This window comes from Sinocyclocheilus rhinocerous, unplaced genomic scaffold (genome assembly GCF_001515625.1).
Source record: "Sinocyclocheilus rhinocerous isolate Xijiao unplaced genomic scaffold, SAMN03320098_v1.1 scaffold7300, whole genome shotgun sequence".
Classification (NCBI taxonomy): Eukaryota; Metazoa; Chordata; class Actinopteri; order Cypriniformes; family Cyprinidae; genus Sinocyclocheilus; species Sinocyclocheilus rhinocerous.
This window is the reverse complement of record NW_015623605.1, coordinates 1-16050: the sequence shown is the minus strand read 5'-3', so window position 1 is coordinate 16050 and position 16050 is coordinate 1. Positions and strand designations below refer to the sequence as shown.

The 16050-nt window shown below is 39.1% G+C and overlaps 1 protein-coding gene across 1 annotated transcript; it reads left to right on the top strand.

The window, feature by feature from the left end:
- Positions 1–9077: 9077 nt before the first annotated feature.
- LOC107713080 (uncharacterized) lies at positions 9078–12042 on the top strand. The gene is made up of 8 exons (XM_016518542.1): positions 9078–9152; positions 9582–9606; positions 9826–9874; positions 10908–11027; positions 11112–11290; positions 11381–11484; positions 11579–11682; positions 11794–12042. The coding sequence occupies exons 1-8, from the start codon at positions 9101–9103 to the stop codon at positions 12040–12042; spliced, it is 882 nt and encodes a 293-aa protein (XP_016374028.1). The 5' UTR covers positions 9078–9100.
- Positions 12043–16050: the final 4008 nt, after the last annotated feature.

Below are 16050 nucleotides of genomic sequence, written 5' to 3'. Positions count from 1 at the left end.
CCGCATCCAAGACAGCATCACTGATTATAACAAGTTCTAGGCTATTGTATTTTATTGCGTTGCATCGCACCGCTTGTGTCCGGTGTATACACGATGTAAGTTAAAGTAGCTTTTTGATGCTGCGTTTGAATTTTCATGCCACATTATTTTAAATTAGCGCGGGCCAAACCACCTATTGAGGAACTCTGGTGTATATTGTCCATATTTCAAAAGATCAAAGTGTCTGAGGTTCTTCAAATCTTACACTTGTAACACAGCTAGTCATTCTTTCAAAACCTGATTTCATGCTTTCGTACACATATTTTCTTTCCTCATAATCATTGTTTCAAAAAATCTATACTGAGGACATCTGGTTAAATCACCAAAACCAACAGTATAATCTTATTTCTATTTAATAATCAGTTATTTAAATAGCAAATAATGCAAGGCACATCTCCCTCTCCCTCTCTCTCATACACACACACACACACACACACACGTTCCTCTCAGTGTGAATGTGAGTGTGACTGTATGCCGCGTGTGTTTCAGGGTCTGAGCGTGTCTGATGTGCGCGCTCTCATGGGTTCAGCCGTGGCCGATCTGAAGGTATTTGAGAAGGACTCTGTGGTTCAGGCCTGGATCTCCTCACAGCCGCAGTCTCAGTTAGACACGCTAAACGTGGGTCTGCATGGAGGCCGAGCCGATCCCAGCACATCTGCACCCGCCACCGTCCAAAACAACAACAGCCCCGCTAACAGCAGCGTCACGGGCAGCGGCACGCAGTCAACGGCTCCCAGCCAATCAGCTGCAGCGACTGTCACTGTACAGGGTAAAGCCACACCCACTCTCTCTGATCCACTGAGATTCATCATCAGACCCGTGTGTGATCAGTCGAGCGCTAATGATGTGTGTGTGTGTATGTTTCAGGGTCTGCATCAACTCTTCGTCTCGGTCCAGGCCTGTGGCTCGTCGTGTCCTGTGTGTGGCTTCTGATCTTCACATGATACAATATCCATAATCAAAAATCTATGAAATTATCATCAGAAATCAGTTAGAGTAACACAAGTGCTCCATTGGATCAATAATGTAACATCAGAAATGAATCATAGCAATATTAGATTGATATCAGTACTTAATATTAGTTGATTTTTGTGTCTCTCTTGTGTCTTTATAATCGTATTTGTTCTGAAGTTATGTTTAATTTAATTTGTAATGATTGTATAAAAGATCTGTGAACTTATTTAAAACATAAGTCTAGTCTAATAAAAATATTTACACATTTTCTGACAAAAATGAAGGAAATCACAATTTTGTTAAATTAATATGATAGAATAGCAAATAATTTTGTGCCTTAATAGTAGAATATTATTTTCACATTCACTGTTACTGTAAAATTATTTTTTTTGTCTTCAATAAAATTAACATGCATCTTACGACTCCTGATAAATGTGAGTGAATTACCAAAATACCTATCTTCACTCACAGATCTCTCTGTGTGTGTGTGTGTGTGTCTGTCTGTTTGTACCTACTTAAATATATATATATATATATATATTTTATTTTTTATTTTTTTTCCCCCAAGTCTTGCTTTTGGATTTGTTATAAAATTACTATTGTAACAAATTTGAGCACTTTTACTGTACTGAAGTATAAAGTATAGCAAGTGCAGGAAGCCACAAAGTCTCATGTCATTTAAAAAATAAATAAGCCCAGACACCAACAGCCTATAATACAGCGCCTTGCGAAAGTATTCATACCCCTTCATTTTTTTCACATTTTACGTTGCTGCTTTATGTTAAACTGCTTTAAATTACTTTTTTTCCACATCAACCTACACTCCATACACCATAATGGGAAAGCAAATAAAACAAACCAAAAAAAACAAACATTTTTTTTAACATCTTTGCAAATTCCAAGTTTCCATTGCATTATTTGGAACAGTTGAAAATTAGTTCAGGAGCATTCATATCACAACCTGTGGCAAATTCAATTGAATGGGTATGATTTTGAAAGGCACACACGTCTTAATAAAAGGTCTAACAGCTGATAATGCATATCAGAGCAAAAAAAATGCACAAAAATATAGAGATAGCCTTAATGAAAACCCAGTCCAGAGCATTAAGAACCTCAGACTGGGCAGAAGGTTCAGCTTCCAACAGGACAATGACCCTAAGCACACAGCAAGAGTGGCTTATAGACAACTGTGTGAATGTCCTTGAGTGGCCCAGCCAGAGCCTGAGCTTGAGATGTGCGTCTGCCCCCCTCCAACCTAACAGAGCTTGAGAGGTGAACAGGTGAGGTGAAGAATGACAGATAATTTCCAAATGCTGATGTGCAAAGCTTGTCGCATCATACCCAAAAACACTGGAGGCTGTTAAGGTGCTTCAGCTACCATAAGGCAGCAACATAACAAAACGTGAAAAAAATGAAGAGGTATGAATACTTTCGAAAGGCACTATATATATATATATATATACATATATATATATATATATATATACACAAATTACAGAAATGTTTCTGTTAGGATTTCTAAGAAAATGCGTGCCTGTGTGTGGTGCTTTCTCTAAAGAAACTAAGGCATAATGCATGATTCTGCTTCAGCTCTTCCTGCTGTAGTGCTTCTGTAGAATCAGAAGAGAGCGCCACATGTTCATGCTCATATCAGAGCACACTTACATTACACTTAAACCAACACTACTGTGACAAGCCCAGTTAGTCTAACACTGTGTTTTTAAATAAATAGAAAAATAGAATAGAGATAGAATAGAAAGTGCTAGTATTAATGGGTCAACTGTTGATGAGTGTCTGTAGTAGATTATAATGAAGAAATGTGTGTTAAAGCACGTACATGGACTATTCAGTAACAAAGTGTGTTCGGCCGGTGAAGTTGGTCAAATCATCCATTTGAAGTTGGGACATCTTCTTAGGTGGATTAATGTACAGTAATAATCCAGTACAGAAAGAAATAAAGAGAAAGAAAAATAAGTCAGTATTACATTTATTTGACATCACCTTAAATCAGTGGTGCCCAGGTGTTTCAGTCCACACAAGTCCTCCTAGTTCTCCGTGTGTGAGCTCAGCTCGGTCAAAGAAGACTCCCACAGTAGCTCAGTCATTGAGCGGTGTGCTTCACCACTGGCTGATCTGGGCTAACCATTCAGCATAATGAAATATAGATTATATCTCAGTACAGGCATTTATTTTTGGATCGTCATCTCTGTTTCAGTCACTCCTCTTCTCGTTCTGATTTTGCCTTCCAGGTCGTCTGTGTGATTCCTCCTGAGCGTCTGCAGCATCTTCCTCTTTTTCTTCTGCAGTCCATAAAGTAAGATCCTCAAGAACTCTCACTAGCTTATTTTATCAACCATGACTGACATGTAAATATGAGGTGAAATGCGGGCCAAATTCCTGAAATCATATTTCACTTTGGTAAAACCTGAGATTGCATGCCAGAACACTGTTGACCCACACCAATCAGGAAACACTGTGAGAAAATAACTCGAGTACTGGCCTAAAGCTATGAATTGAAGTACACACGCTGAATGCAACATAACACGCTTGAGATGAAAGATTCTGCCACATGCAGAAATATCAAGGGAAATAGCAGTCAAATGAAATTCAGCTGAAGCTGTGTCTTCTCCGGTGACAGACAGAGAGAAAGAGAGATGAGATTTTGGCTCATCATTTCAATGGCAGGCTTTGTCTGGGAAACCAGACCAATTTTCTTGAGCAGGTTAACCTTAAATTTCAATACATATGTGAATTAAAAGCATACACATATACAAACCATATGTGTACATAGTTGGTGGTCAATTAATATACTCGCTGACAATAGGTTATTTTTAAAATATTGAACAAATGAGAGGACCCTTACAATGAGTTGAATCAACACCGCAGCATTAGCATTGCATTCTTCAGATTGCGGTGTTGTATGTAAATCAGCTGCATCTTTGTGTTTGTCCTGAGGCAGAAAACGCACTGACAGATGCTACAATAGAATGAGTTTCTTTCTTTATCACTTGTGTAATCGATGCCCTGTTTGAGTAGGTAAATACTTGAGTCTTTTCTATTTAACTCAAAGACAGAGAAACGTTCACAAATATCTCCAGCAGTGCAGACAGTGATAGAGTCTCTACAGCAGACTTTTGAGTGAAGCTGCAATGCAAACGAGTGTGTTTCACAGAACATCGAGGGGCTGAGAGCATCGGCTTCATTCCATGGCTTTCTGTAGCTGGTTAAACTGGCCTGCGAGTGGTTAATAAATAAGACGCAGGATTTAGTGAAATACTTCCTCATTTCAGGACGTCCTATCACATATTCTGCCTTGCTGTTTCTCAATTCCTTCAATTCCTTCAATTCCAATTCCATTTTCTTTTGTGACTCAGAGGTGCTACTTGTTCTGTTGTTAATTATTGTTCTCTTGTTAATTCACGAATTTTATTGGTCTTATGAAGTATTCTAATTTGTTGGTGGGTTTTTGTTAAATGTGAGCCAAAATCATCACAATTAAAAGAACCAAAGACTTAAACTACTTCAGTCTGTGTGCATTGAATTTATTTAATACACGAGTTTTACAATTTGAGTTGAATTACTGAAATAAATGAACTTTTCCACGACATTCTAATTTATTGAGATGCACCTGTATGCCCTCACCTGTTAAGCCCTGTGCTTTGCCCTGTTTCCTCACTTCTGGTATTGATGTTTATTGCTGTAGTTTACTTTTTAGATCTGGCGTTCCCTGCGAACCTCCCTGACCGTTCGCTTAGTGTTGCTATACTAGCCAGTGTTAGTGAATACTTGGAGTGTTATGTGTTGTCAATGAAAATGATGATTTGCTGTTGGCTTTCTAAGTTATTTTGTTATTTTTTCTGTTGTTGGTTTTTGTATTTTTGTTATTTTTATTGTTGTTGTTATTATTATTATTTATTATTATTAATTGATCCTTTGTAATTGAGACTGAAGATTGTGAAATGTGGATTTCAGCAGTAACACAGTATGGTATTACCTATGTGTTGTAAATAAAGGTGATTTCAATCTCTCTCTCTCTCTCTCTCTGTCTCTCTCTCTCTCTCAATTCAGTTAAGTTTTATTAGCATGACTGTGTAACACAATGTTGCCAAAGCATTAGCATATATATATATATATATATATAAATAATAAAAATAAACTATAATAAAAAACAACAACATACTGTAGATAATAAATAAAATCCATCTAAATAGATGAAAAGATAAAGTGAGTTAGTTCAGAGTTAATCATATTTAACACCTAACATTGTGAATGGTTAATACATATTTTGCAGCTATAGTGCAGCTGTGTTGTCATCTTCTCCAAGTGAGAAGGGCATTTTCTCAGTAAACGATGGGATCAGGGCTTCAAATCTGGGGAGAAATGTTCCCCTCACCTTGAGATATTTAGCACAAATCAGATCACAGTGTCTGCAGATCCTCTGCTCTTGCTCGGTCCATGTGTGTCTCTGTCTTCCTCTCTCTATTTCTAAATTATGCTTACTTCATCTGTGTTTGGAGAGGATGTGTCTTTCTTTAAATGTAGTGGTTCTGTTTAGGGTTTAGTAACATTAGAGTTTATTTTGGAGGTCAAAGTGTGTTTTTCAGATTCTTTATTAATGTCTGTGGGGCTGCAGCTGTAGTCAGTGAGGAGCTGGGTTTGATGGACCTGTTGAAGAACGAGCGTGTTTCGAGGATTATATCAGACTGATGGAACTGAACACATCTCTGCTGGATCTCAGTCTTCAGTGGGTAGAAGGCAAATTCAGCTCTGCAGGCATTATTGGACATGCTTCTGTGGACCCCTAAAATGTTTTTGACGATTTCTAGTTGTAGTTTTTCTATTGAAGTTTGATCCCAATTTTTAAAATGTAGTACTGGTCCCCCAAATTTCACATCCATATAAAAGTATTGGTTTTATTATGGAGTTGTATAATTTAATCCAAGTTTTAATGGCTACATTTAATTGAGCACATCGTGACTTTATTGCATAAAAAGCCCTCGGAGGCTTTTGAGATCCAGACCGAAGCCTCCCGATGCCCAGGTAACTGTAGCTCGTGCTGTCTTTATATGTGAGCTGCTGATCGTCTGGTTCTCTGTGCTGTGGGTGGAGTCCAGTGAATGGCAGTATACAGCACAGATTTACTCCGTTCACTTCTTCATGACAAACACACCTGACAGGTAAGCTCAGTGATTTCTCTTTATGTAAAGAGTGTTCTGAGGTTTACCGCACTAAGGCTGATGTTTTACCAGAAAACGTTCAGTTCATATGATCTTCATTTGTCGGTCTTTGTTTGTTGTGTATAGACCTCTATTTACACAGCTTAACAAATAACCTATTCATTATTTGTTCATGTTTTTTGCAGTACCCAATCTAAAGTGGAAACTCTTCATCATTTGCAAATGTTTATGAATGTTTACTAATCATTAATACCTTTATGAGCAGTCATCTCGATGGCAAAAAGTGTCCTGAAAGACCCGAAATTACCCTATTCACACATCTTTACTAATCGTTTATTAATCATTTGTTCATGTTTTTGCAGTAGCCAATCTAAAGTTGAAACTTTTCATCATTTGTAAATGTTTATAAACAATCACTAATCATTCAGGATCTTTACGGGCATGGACTTTTAGCTACTGTTGCAAAAAAAATGTTTTTATTGCCTCAACACTCACATTACTATAATACTCTTCAGTGTAATAATACTGTTCAGATATTCCTTCAATTATAAATAAACAGGAGAAAATAAATCATTTTTTAAAAGAAAATGCTTGTTCATTTATAAAACATATAATATAAACGGATTGAACCGTGTTCTTATAGTAATCAAATTGACCCCTGTACATGGTTAACCCCTTAATCAACCCTTAAACCTACCCAAACCTACCCAAACCAGTCCCTAAACTTACCCGTATCACACCTCACCAGCAGCTAAAGTGTTGTGCATTAACACAAGCTTTTCATCATTTAAAATCATTTGCAGATTTTCAATAAGTGCTTGATCATATGGAATTGAAGGTTTAGTGACATTTCTAAGCATTTTAACTTTAACATGAAATAATGATTTGTTTGAACATTATCTAATGTTTAATAAGTTTATTAGCAAACATTAACAAGCACATTATTTCACGTTTTTAACTCTTTGAATATATATTAACTAATGATCCATCAAGCATTATATATTTTTTGTTAATGATTTATTAATGAAAGTTATTATAAAGTGTTACCCTGATCTCTATTTTTTAAATCAAATCAGATCTGATGTCTTAGATGAGAGTGATGTAAAGTTATGAGATTCGTTATGAGATGAGCTTAATGACCACAAACATTAAGTTTATGCATTCAATGAGCAATTCATTTCTTACAGAATGTATTCATCTTTGTTAACATTAGTTAATAAAAACACAGCTACTCGTTAGTTCTTGTTAGCTCGGGTCCATTAAACAACATTAAGATGCAACCTTTGATTTTATAAATGTATTAGTAAATATTGAAATTAACATTGACAGTGATTAGCATTAACTGATTTAAGTATTTTTTAATGTGAGTTCATGTGATTTAAAGTACTTTACTAAAGTAGTGTAACTAGTGTTACCAACGTTTCATATGATTTGATATTTTTTGTATGATGTTCACAGATTTTGGTTGAAAATCATGTGCGAGTTTAGCCTTGGAAAGATTAAGTCAAACATTAGCAGATTTTTCCATCATGAGCCGATCGTGATTTAGATCTTGTATCCGGAGAATTGAGACGTGACCAAGACGTCTCAGAAGTGATTTCTAGATATCGTTTCATGTTGCTAAAGTACATTGCTGAAAATCCTTTTGTGTTCATGTCACTCTCAATTCAGTCACATAGTTTATATCCCAGAATATATGGATGTGATTTATCCACATAATCATCTGGTTGGCTGATAGTGTTTTTACAGTTTATAATACCACGTTAAAAATGTGGTACAATATTTTTCCAGCATCTGAAGTTTTTTAATAAAATCACGTATTTCCATCAAATCAAATCAAATCTATTATTACTTAATTAACTTACTTTGTGTACTAGTCAGTTTTTGAGACTGATATAGTTGTAGGAATGGCTTAAAAAAGAAATATAGGATATAGTAGGCCTATATAATATAGTAGGCCTATATAATTTTTTATTTCATATCATCTTCATGATTTCCTTCCTTCCCAATACACACAGACACTTATTTGCACTTCATGTTTCATAAGTCAATCATGAGCATATGAGAGGCGGAATGCCATCATTTTTGTGTTTGATTGTTCTGTTTTATGGGATGACATTTGTCTTAAAGAGTGAGTGAATGTGACTCAGGAGTGTGTTGTTAAACCTCTTCGGTGATCTCCTCACTCGCCCGGTTTAACCAGCTGTGGCTCTGTTGTGTTCAGTGTGGAATGACAGAGATGTGTGTGTGAATGTGCTGCTGTTCTGTGTTTGTAATCCAACACATGACGCCACACTGCCCACAGATAAGACCTGACACATTCAAGCGGCCTTTGACTTCTGGCTTAATTCATATTAACAGCTGAACTACGATCATACAAATGTGCTTTGAGTTCCCGTGCTTTATATTATATTATATTATATTATGCTGAATTTTCAGCATCATTACTCCAGTCTTCAGTGTCACATGATCTTCAGAAATCATTATAATATGCTGATTTGCTGATTTTTATCATTTCTGATTATTATCAATGTTGACAATTTTTTATTTTTTTTTTAACTGTATTTTTAAACAAAGAAATGTAGCCTTGGTGAGCAGAAGAAACTTACTGAAATATTGATATATATATATATATATATATATTTTTAAATACTTTCAAAATATAAAAAGTATTCAAGCATGTGTGTGTGTGTGTGTGTGTGTGTGTGTCAGTTCAGGGTTGTTTTTTATCCCTTCTTCAAGCAGCTGTAAAATCTTTCTTGTACTGTATGGCATAACAAGCTGAAAGCTTGAGACTAATGAAACTCCTGTTCTCAGTCATTAAATTTAACAATCATCTGAGAAATAAGCATTCCATTGACCTGGCGTTGTGTCTGTTTCTCTAAGAGCTGAATTTCACAGGAGCGTCTAAGGGAAGCAGATCAGTCCTCATGAGAACACCTCTAATTTTCCTGCTCCTGTATGTGGGAGCGGTGGGTTTTGGTGAGTCCACAATTATCATTTATATTTAAACTCATTAATGAAAAACAGCACACTAATCAACAAACAGGTGCTTTATGTCCATGTTATGAGTGTCTGAGAAAATGTACAGGATGGTTATTATATTTAAACACTCTTATTTCATGCTTTGGAGTACCTGATTGGTCAGTGGTGTCTTTCAAATACTTGTCAATAATGGCGTTTATAATTTTCTTGCTCAAGTGTTTTCCTCCATAGCTGTGCTAGTTTCATGTCTGACTGTCCTTCTCACAGAATTAAATCATACAGACTCTGATTAATATATGTGATTAAATGCACAGATACACAGATTAAATGCAGGCACTCTGTCTGAGTTTATTTTGCCATAATGTCCAGCTAAGTGTACATTATGACAGATGTAAGATATGACTCTCTGTCTCTCTCTGTTTTCAGGCATCGTGTGTTCAGCGGTGCAGAGGTGGGTGAAACACTTCAGATCTTTCCATTATGTAACCTATAGAAACTTTTGAGACAAAAGGACCCATCCAGAATGCAGTCTTTCTTCTGTTTTATGTTGTTGTTGTGAAATGACTTAACATTACTGACTTTCATTCACCATGACCTATCGCTCACTTTCCATTCTGCTCCATCTCCTCCCTCTGCCCACATTAATCTCGTCTCATTTCATGATTTACAGTCAAACCTGTGGAACGAGTGCTGAACTTACAGCAGAACAATGCACTGATGTGAGTTCTCTTTCTCTCTCACACACACACACACACACACACACACAAGATATTTTTAGATTGTTCTTTGTTGGAGAGTTTTGTCTGTTTGGGACAGCAGAGGTAAACACACGCACTCAATATGAACTAAACAATAATGCAAGATGAGCGATGTGATATAAAGAAATCTAATGTCTTTTTTAGCATTAAAATGAATAAAATGACAGAGTTCTCAGAGGTGATACAATGACTAACCAAAACCATTAACAAGACAATAGCAGAACAACACTGGAGACAGACGCAAACAGGCTGATTAGACAACAATCATCCAGACAGAAACGTGAAACCAAAGGGAACATGACCACTCTTTCTAAATAAAAGTTGCCTATACAAAAACAAGATCATAAACACAATGAAACCCCTCCACTGCCATCAGTCACTAGAGAAAGCCTATGGAGCATGTTACTTACACACTTCTAGAGCAGCTCCTGCAGTTCAGATAACATACAAAGCATGGGAATTATGGATTCTGTTGAACTCTGAACAGTAGTATAGAGGCAAAATCCAAAATCAAGTCAAGTCACATTTATTTATATAGCACTTTATATAATAAAAAGCAGCTCTACAAAATGGAATGGTGTCTTTATTCAGATCAATTCAGTTCTGTTCTCATCTGATAGTGTCAGTGCAGTTAAATCAATAACATGACTAAATATTAAGTATCTTTTAAAAGCCAGAGGTGACAGTGGCAAGGAACACAAACTCCAGCCTGAAATATAAGCTTTTTTAATGCTGTTTGAGTATTTGTTGCTGGTTTGAAATATGTCAAGTTGTTAATTATGTTAATAAGTTAAACATAACTGTGGCAAGCAGTTTTTGAGATTTCAGGATTTCTCCATTCAAGTTAAAAAGGACTTGGTGTCTGATATAGATGCCCGGAGGCATTGCAAGTATGGTCGCAGAGTGAACAGACTTCCCTCGAATGGGACTCGAACCCACATTTAATGCCGTAAACTCTCATTCTCAATCTGTGCTGTATTTATTGGTGTCTCAGTTGGACGGTCCCACGCGGAGCTTCCTGACGTGTGCAGGTGTCCCATCAGAGCCTGATGCAGACCACATCCTTCACCTGAAGGGACTCATCAGCGCCACTCTGGACATCTACTCCTTCATGGTACACCAGCACTCACACAGACACACACATATCCCATGAGCCTTCACTGCTGCGGGCTCCGCCGTGACGCTGTCTGTCTCGCAGCGCTCCAGTGTGGCCGGCGTGCCGGTCGTGGATCTGTCGGGAGGCGTCAGTATGAACGAGGATCACGTGATCAGAGCGTGGCTGGACATCAAACTCACTCCTCTGCTGTCGTCCATCTCCAGAAACTTCCTCACATGCCTCAGCAACAGAAACTTCAGCTGCAGCGCCTACCAGACTGTGTATGACAACACACACTAAAAGCAGAATATGAATGAGGACCTCATTGTGTATGTGTGTGTTTGACTGTGTGTGCTTTGTTGTGTGTATAGTGTGAAGGAGTTGAGTCAGCATTTCTCCGGTCTGGATCCAGTGCGACAGAAGTGGATCTATGCTTTCTTCATGTACCCGTTTCTCTCTAGAAACACATCCTCAGGTAACACTTCACCTCTTGCACTGGCGTTTTGTGTTCTGTGAGGGTTTTGTGCAGGTTTGTGTAGTCTGATTGTGTGTTGTTGTAGGTTGTGTAGATCCAGAGGACAGCACTGAGGACTGGCTCATGAAGAACTTCGGCTCGTTCTCGGTCATGGCTCAAGTGCGAGACTTCACATCCATCAACATGCTCTTCAGCGGGGTAGGAATACTCACTCTCGCATCTGATGTTATCCTGATGGTCATTCGATGGCAACCTCAGCTCTGTGCTGATGTCCTGGAGATTTTCTGAGGTTCTTCCCTGTCTTGGCAGCTGGAGGTTTTGCACCTCTTGAGTCCAGAACAGAAGGCAGAGCTTCTCCTTCATCCCGAGGTGGTGGGCTTGACGAACAGCTCCCTCGGCCTGGTGTTTCAGAGTTTGCTTTCCTCTCTGTTGCCCTCTGAGGATCCATGGCCTTCCAACAATGGCACAGCGTATTATATGAGCACCGTTCCATCTGCCTCACCTCAGGACCCTCTTGGACAGGCAAGAATCATACCAGTCACAGTATCATGGATGTAAATCATAGCTGGGCAACTTTTGATCTCAAGAACCACTTTCCTGCAGATTTCAGCTCCAACCTTAATCAAACCTACTGGAACAAACTATCCAAGATCTCCAGGATTACTAGAAAGTTATAGATGGTTTTGTTTGATTATTGGTGAAGCTGAACTCTGCAAGAAGGTGTATCTTGAGGGCCATGGTTGCCCAGCCCTGATGTAGATGAGTAAATAAGTAGATGTTTAAGAGACTGTGATATTGAATGATAAACTGATCTGATGTGTGGTTTCAGGCACTGAATGGATTAATGACGGCATTTAGTCCTGTCGGGAGTTTTGTTAGACAGTTTGTGTCCTTGACGAAGCCGGTAACAGCACAAACACACATTCAGTAAGGCATTACAACCCCAAACCCCATCTCCTAATTTCTGCTGTCTGTATTTGCTCTCTTCCTTAAGCAAAACTTGAGCAGCATGCGGAGCACCACACTGGTGCAGGCCATGATCAACCTGACACTCGCCGAGCTCGCCACTCCGTTCAAGCAGAATTCCAGCCAGCAGCTGGTCACGTTTGACCCCGTGAACATTAACGACTGGTTCACGCATGTGGTTTCTCCCATACTCCGGCGATTTCTTCCTCCCGGCCAGATAGAAATCCACCCAAACCTCACGGCTGTCTTCCATAACCAGTTGTGAGTTTGCTGCGCTAGTAATGTCATAGTTATCCAGAAACTTCCTCTGATGGAGTACTGAGAATGCTCTGATGTGGTTTGGGGTGTTTACTCTTTAGCTACATTGAGACGGGAATGGGAACTGGAGCCCAGAATGAAAGTCAGGACATCTGCAGTGTCTTTATTGATAATAGAACGTGTGGGGTAAGCTAAACGCAGGCTGGGAACATACATACACATTATTCCAAGCATCTTCTCTGCTGGCATGGCATTAGGATTTCATATCATATCTCACACAGTGTTTATGTCTTTCTAGCTGACGGACCTGGTGGAACATGTGGCCACTGTCCTGCACTGCGCAGCACGCTCAAACCTCACGCTCAATGAGGAGACGCTCTCGAATGTCCTCCTGCATCTCTCCCAGAACCTCAACGCTCTGCTGCAGCAGCTCTCCATGACTGTAAGAACTGCCAGATCTCACATCAGTTGTGTAGAAACCAGTATTTGATATAATTCCTGTTTGCATGTTGTTTCTTGCCCAGAACTTCAGTTCCCAGAGTTCCCCCTTCAGTGACATCCTGGACCAAATGGTTCATGACACCTTCACGATGAGCAACTTGCAGGATGAGTCGTTTGTGAGATTATGGTTCCAGATCAAGTTAAAGCCTCTTCTCTCCACACTGACTCCAGAATATCTCACGTGCCTCAGTCACAAAGAGTTCAGCTGCCAGACCTTCCAGATACTGTATGCCAACTGAACGCATAAGTGCTAATCCCACCTGATGAACCCTGTTCTCAGCTGACCTCCACTCTCACCTGACCTACATGTTGTCCTTTCAGTGTTTCAGAACTCAGCGACAACATGCTCCTGATGTCAGAACAAGGTGTGCAGGATGTTTATCAGTATTTCATCAGATCCTTCCTGAGCCGACAAAATGTTTCAGGTACATCTATCCATCTATCTGTTTATCCATCCATACATTCATCCATCCATCCATCAATCTATAAATATATTTTATCAACATGTTTTCAGGTGGCTGCCCTGCGGAGAACAGCAGCATCTGGGTTACTCTGAATCTTGGTGGATTTTCAAAGTTTGCAACATTGAGGGAAATGTACCAGCTGAACCAAGACTTCAGCGCTGTGAGTTACCCACATTCCCACTGACAAGAACATCTGCTGCATTTCAGCTTGTTTTATTCTGTTTCTAAAACAAAGATTCAGCTCTATTCTCTGTTTAATGTGATTGATAATTAGATTTCTGTTTGTCTGTTAAATGGAATGTTTCTTTGTGTATTTCAGATAGATGCACTGGTGGTTCTCTCCCCCAGACAGACAGCTGAACTCATAGTTGAGGATTTTGCAGGTCTGCCAGAGAAAAGTATCATCATAAACATAGTTTTTGATCATATCCTGGTTTCTCCTGAAGACCGTGGTCTAGTTGAGATGCTTGGATATCTCATCATGCTCGCTGGCCAGGTAAGAGCATCTATGCCAAAGACTGTCTGTCTGTGGACATATGGCAGCACGTATAATTGCTTTGGAGTAAGGTGATTTTTTTTCCCTTATTTTGTTTTTTATGTCAGATGGGTTTGGAGTGCTCGTCATACCAGCAGATGTAAGTAAAACTTTTTATATTACACTATTTCTTTTACTATTTCTGCACTGCTTCGGTCGAGGCCCAGTTTCACATGATTTCTCTCTCTTTCAGGGTTCAGAGGCTGCAGGAATCTGTGGTTCCTCCACACATGATGCAACACATCAAGGACTACATGAGTCAGCTGGAACAGATGGCACCTCCTGGTACAGATACATTCACACAAACAAAACAAGTTAAAACTATGGCAGATTAACTAAATATTTTCTTAGTCAGCAAATTTAGTCTCTAAGCTACAGTTTTGATTGACACATTTTTCTATGCTGTAACTCTGAGATTTTACTATTGTGTCTTTAACAGGCTGTTTTCCTCCACCTGTTACGGTAAGAAACACAAGTTTTAATCTCATGGGTTGATATTTTCATAAACATAAAAGAAAAGTACTTCATAATCTATTATTGATTTATGGTCATGTACTTTGCAGTGTATTTCAACATCAATCAATGGTAAGTTTAATATTGTTTAAGCTGTAAAGTACCATAAACAAAAATGTGCTGTCTGTTTTTCTTATTTTCCTTTTAATTTACTTTTACAGAATCCTCTATTTGTAATGGAATCAGCAGGTACTGTTCTTTTTTGGAATATTTACTGAGTAAAAATACAATTCAAAGTAAATAAAAATAATGAGAAGAGTTTATCTGCACCACAGTAACGAGACTCTCCTGTCCGCTGGACTCGTGAGCGCCCCCTGTAGTGTGGACCTGCAGCAGTACGCTTGCTCTTCGGTAAGAAGACCATGAACAGAAAACTCAGTTCACATGAGCTGATGTTGACGATCGTCTGGGAATCTGTGTCCCTCCAAATGTGTAGCAGTTTCTGGAATCAGCCCTGAACGTTCTGAACGTTGATGTCCACTGATGAAATCTTCTGTGTTTGTAGATCACAGGCTTCACTGCTGCTGGACTCCCTGGACTCCTGAAGTGTCAACTATCCAGCAGCAGCAGTTACTCCAAGGAGATCTGGAAACTGCTTTTCACCAAAGCAAATGATGTTCTGGACGGAGCCCTCGTCATCTTCTCCAGCGCAGCAGCAAATATGGTAAATGAGTCTTGTACATCTGTCCTCTAGTGTTCAGTGTTAGATTGACTGGGAATCTGACAGTAATTCCTCCTCATTACATCATCAGTCTCAGCCAATCAGAGGTGATGTCGTGTCCCAAGTGCTGGATGTGATTGGAGAGCTGAGACAAGAGCGCATCAGTCCTGAACAATGGAGAGACCTCCCTTTCATCAGCATGTTGTTGGGTCAATATCTGAAGCCGTTTTTACCGTTTGCGTCATCATCCCTACTGCAGTGCACTAGCAGCAAAAACCTCAGCTGCCAAACTTACCAGCACATGTAAGAAAAGATGTCCTCAACAATAGCTAAAGACTGTCATGAGCTGATAAGATGCTTGTTCAACATTATTTTCAACCATTTCTCAGTCTGTCAGAGGTCACACTCGTCAATGAGTCTCAAGGAAGAAACATGGTGAACTTCTTCATCCTGCCCTTCCTCAGAAGAAACACAACAGGTGAGGTGGAGGTTCACAGATGTTTCATATGAAGGTTCTGGAGTTCATGAAGGTGATTTCACTGTTTCTGTTGTGTGTGTCAGATGCGGGCTGTGTGTTGACTGCTAACAGCAGTGTTGAGTGGCTGCAGAAGAACTTTGGCCCATTCTCTCAGTATGTGTCTCTCACAGATCTGCTCTCCATCAACGGA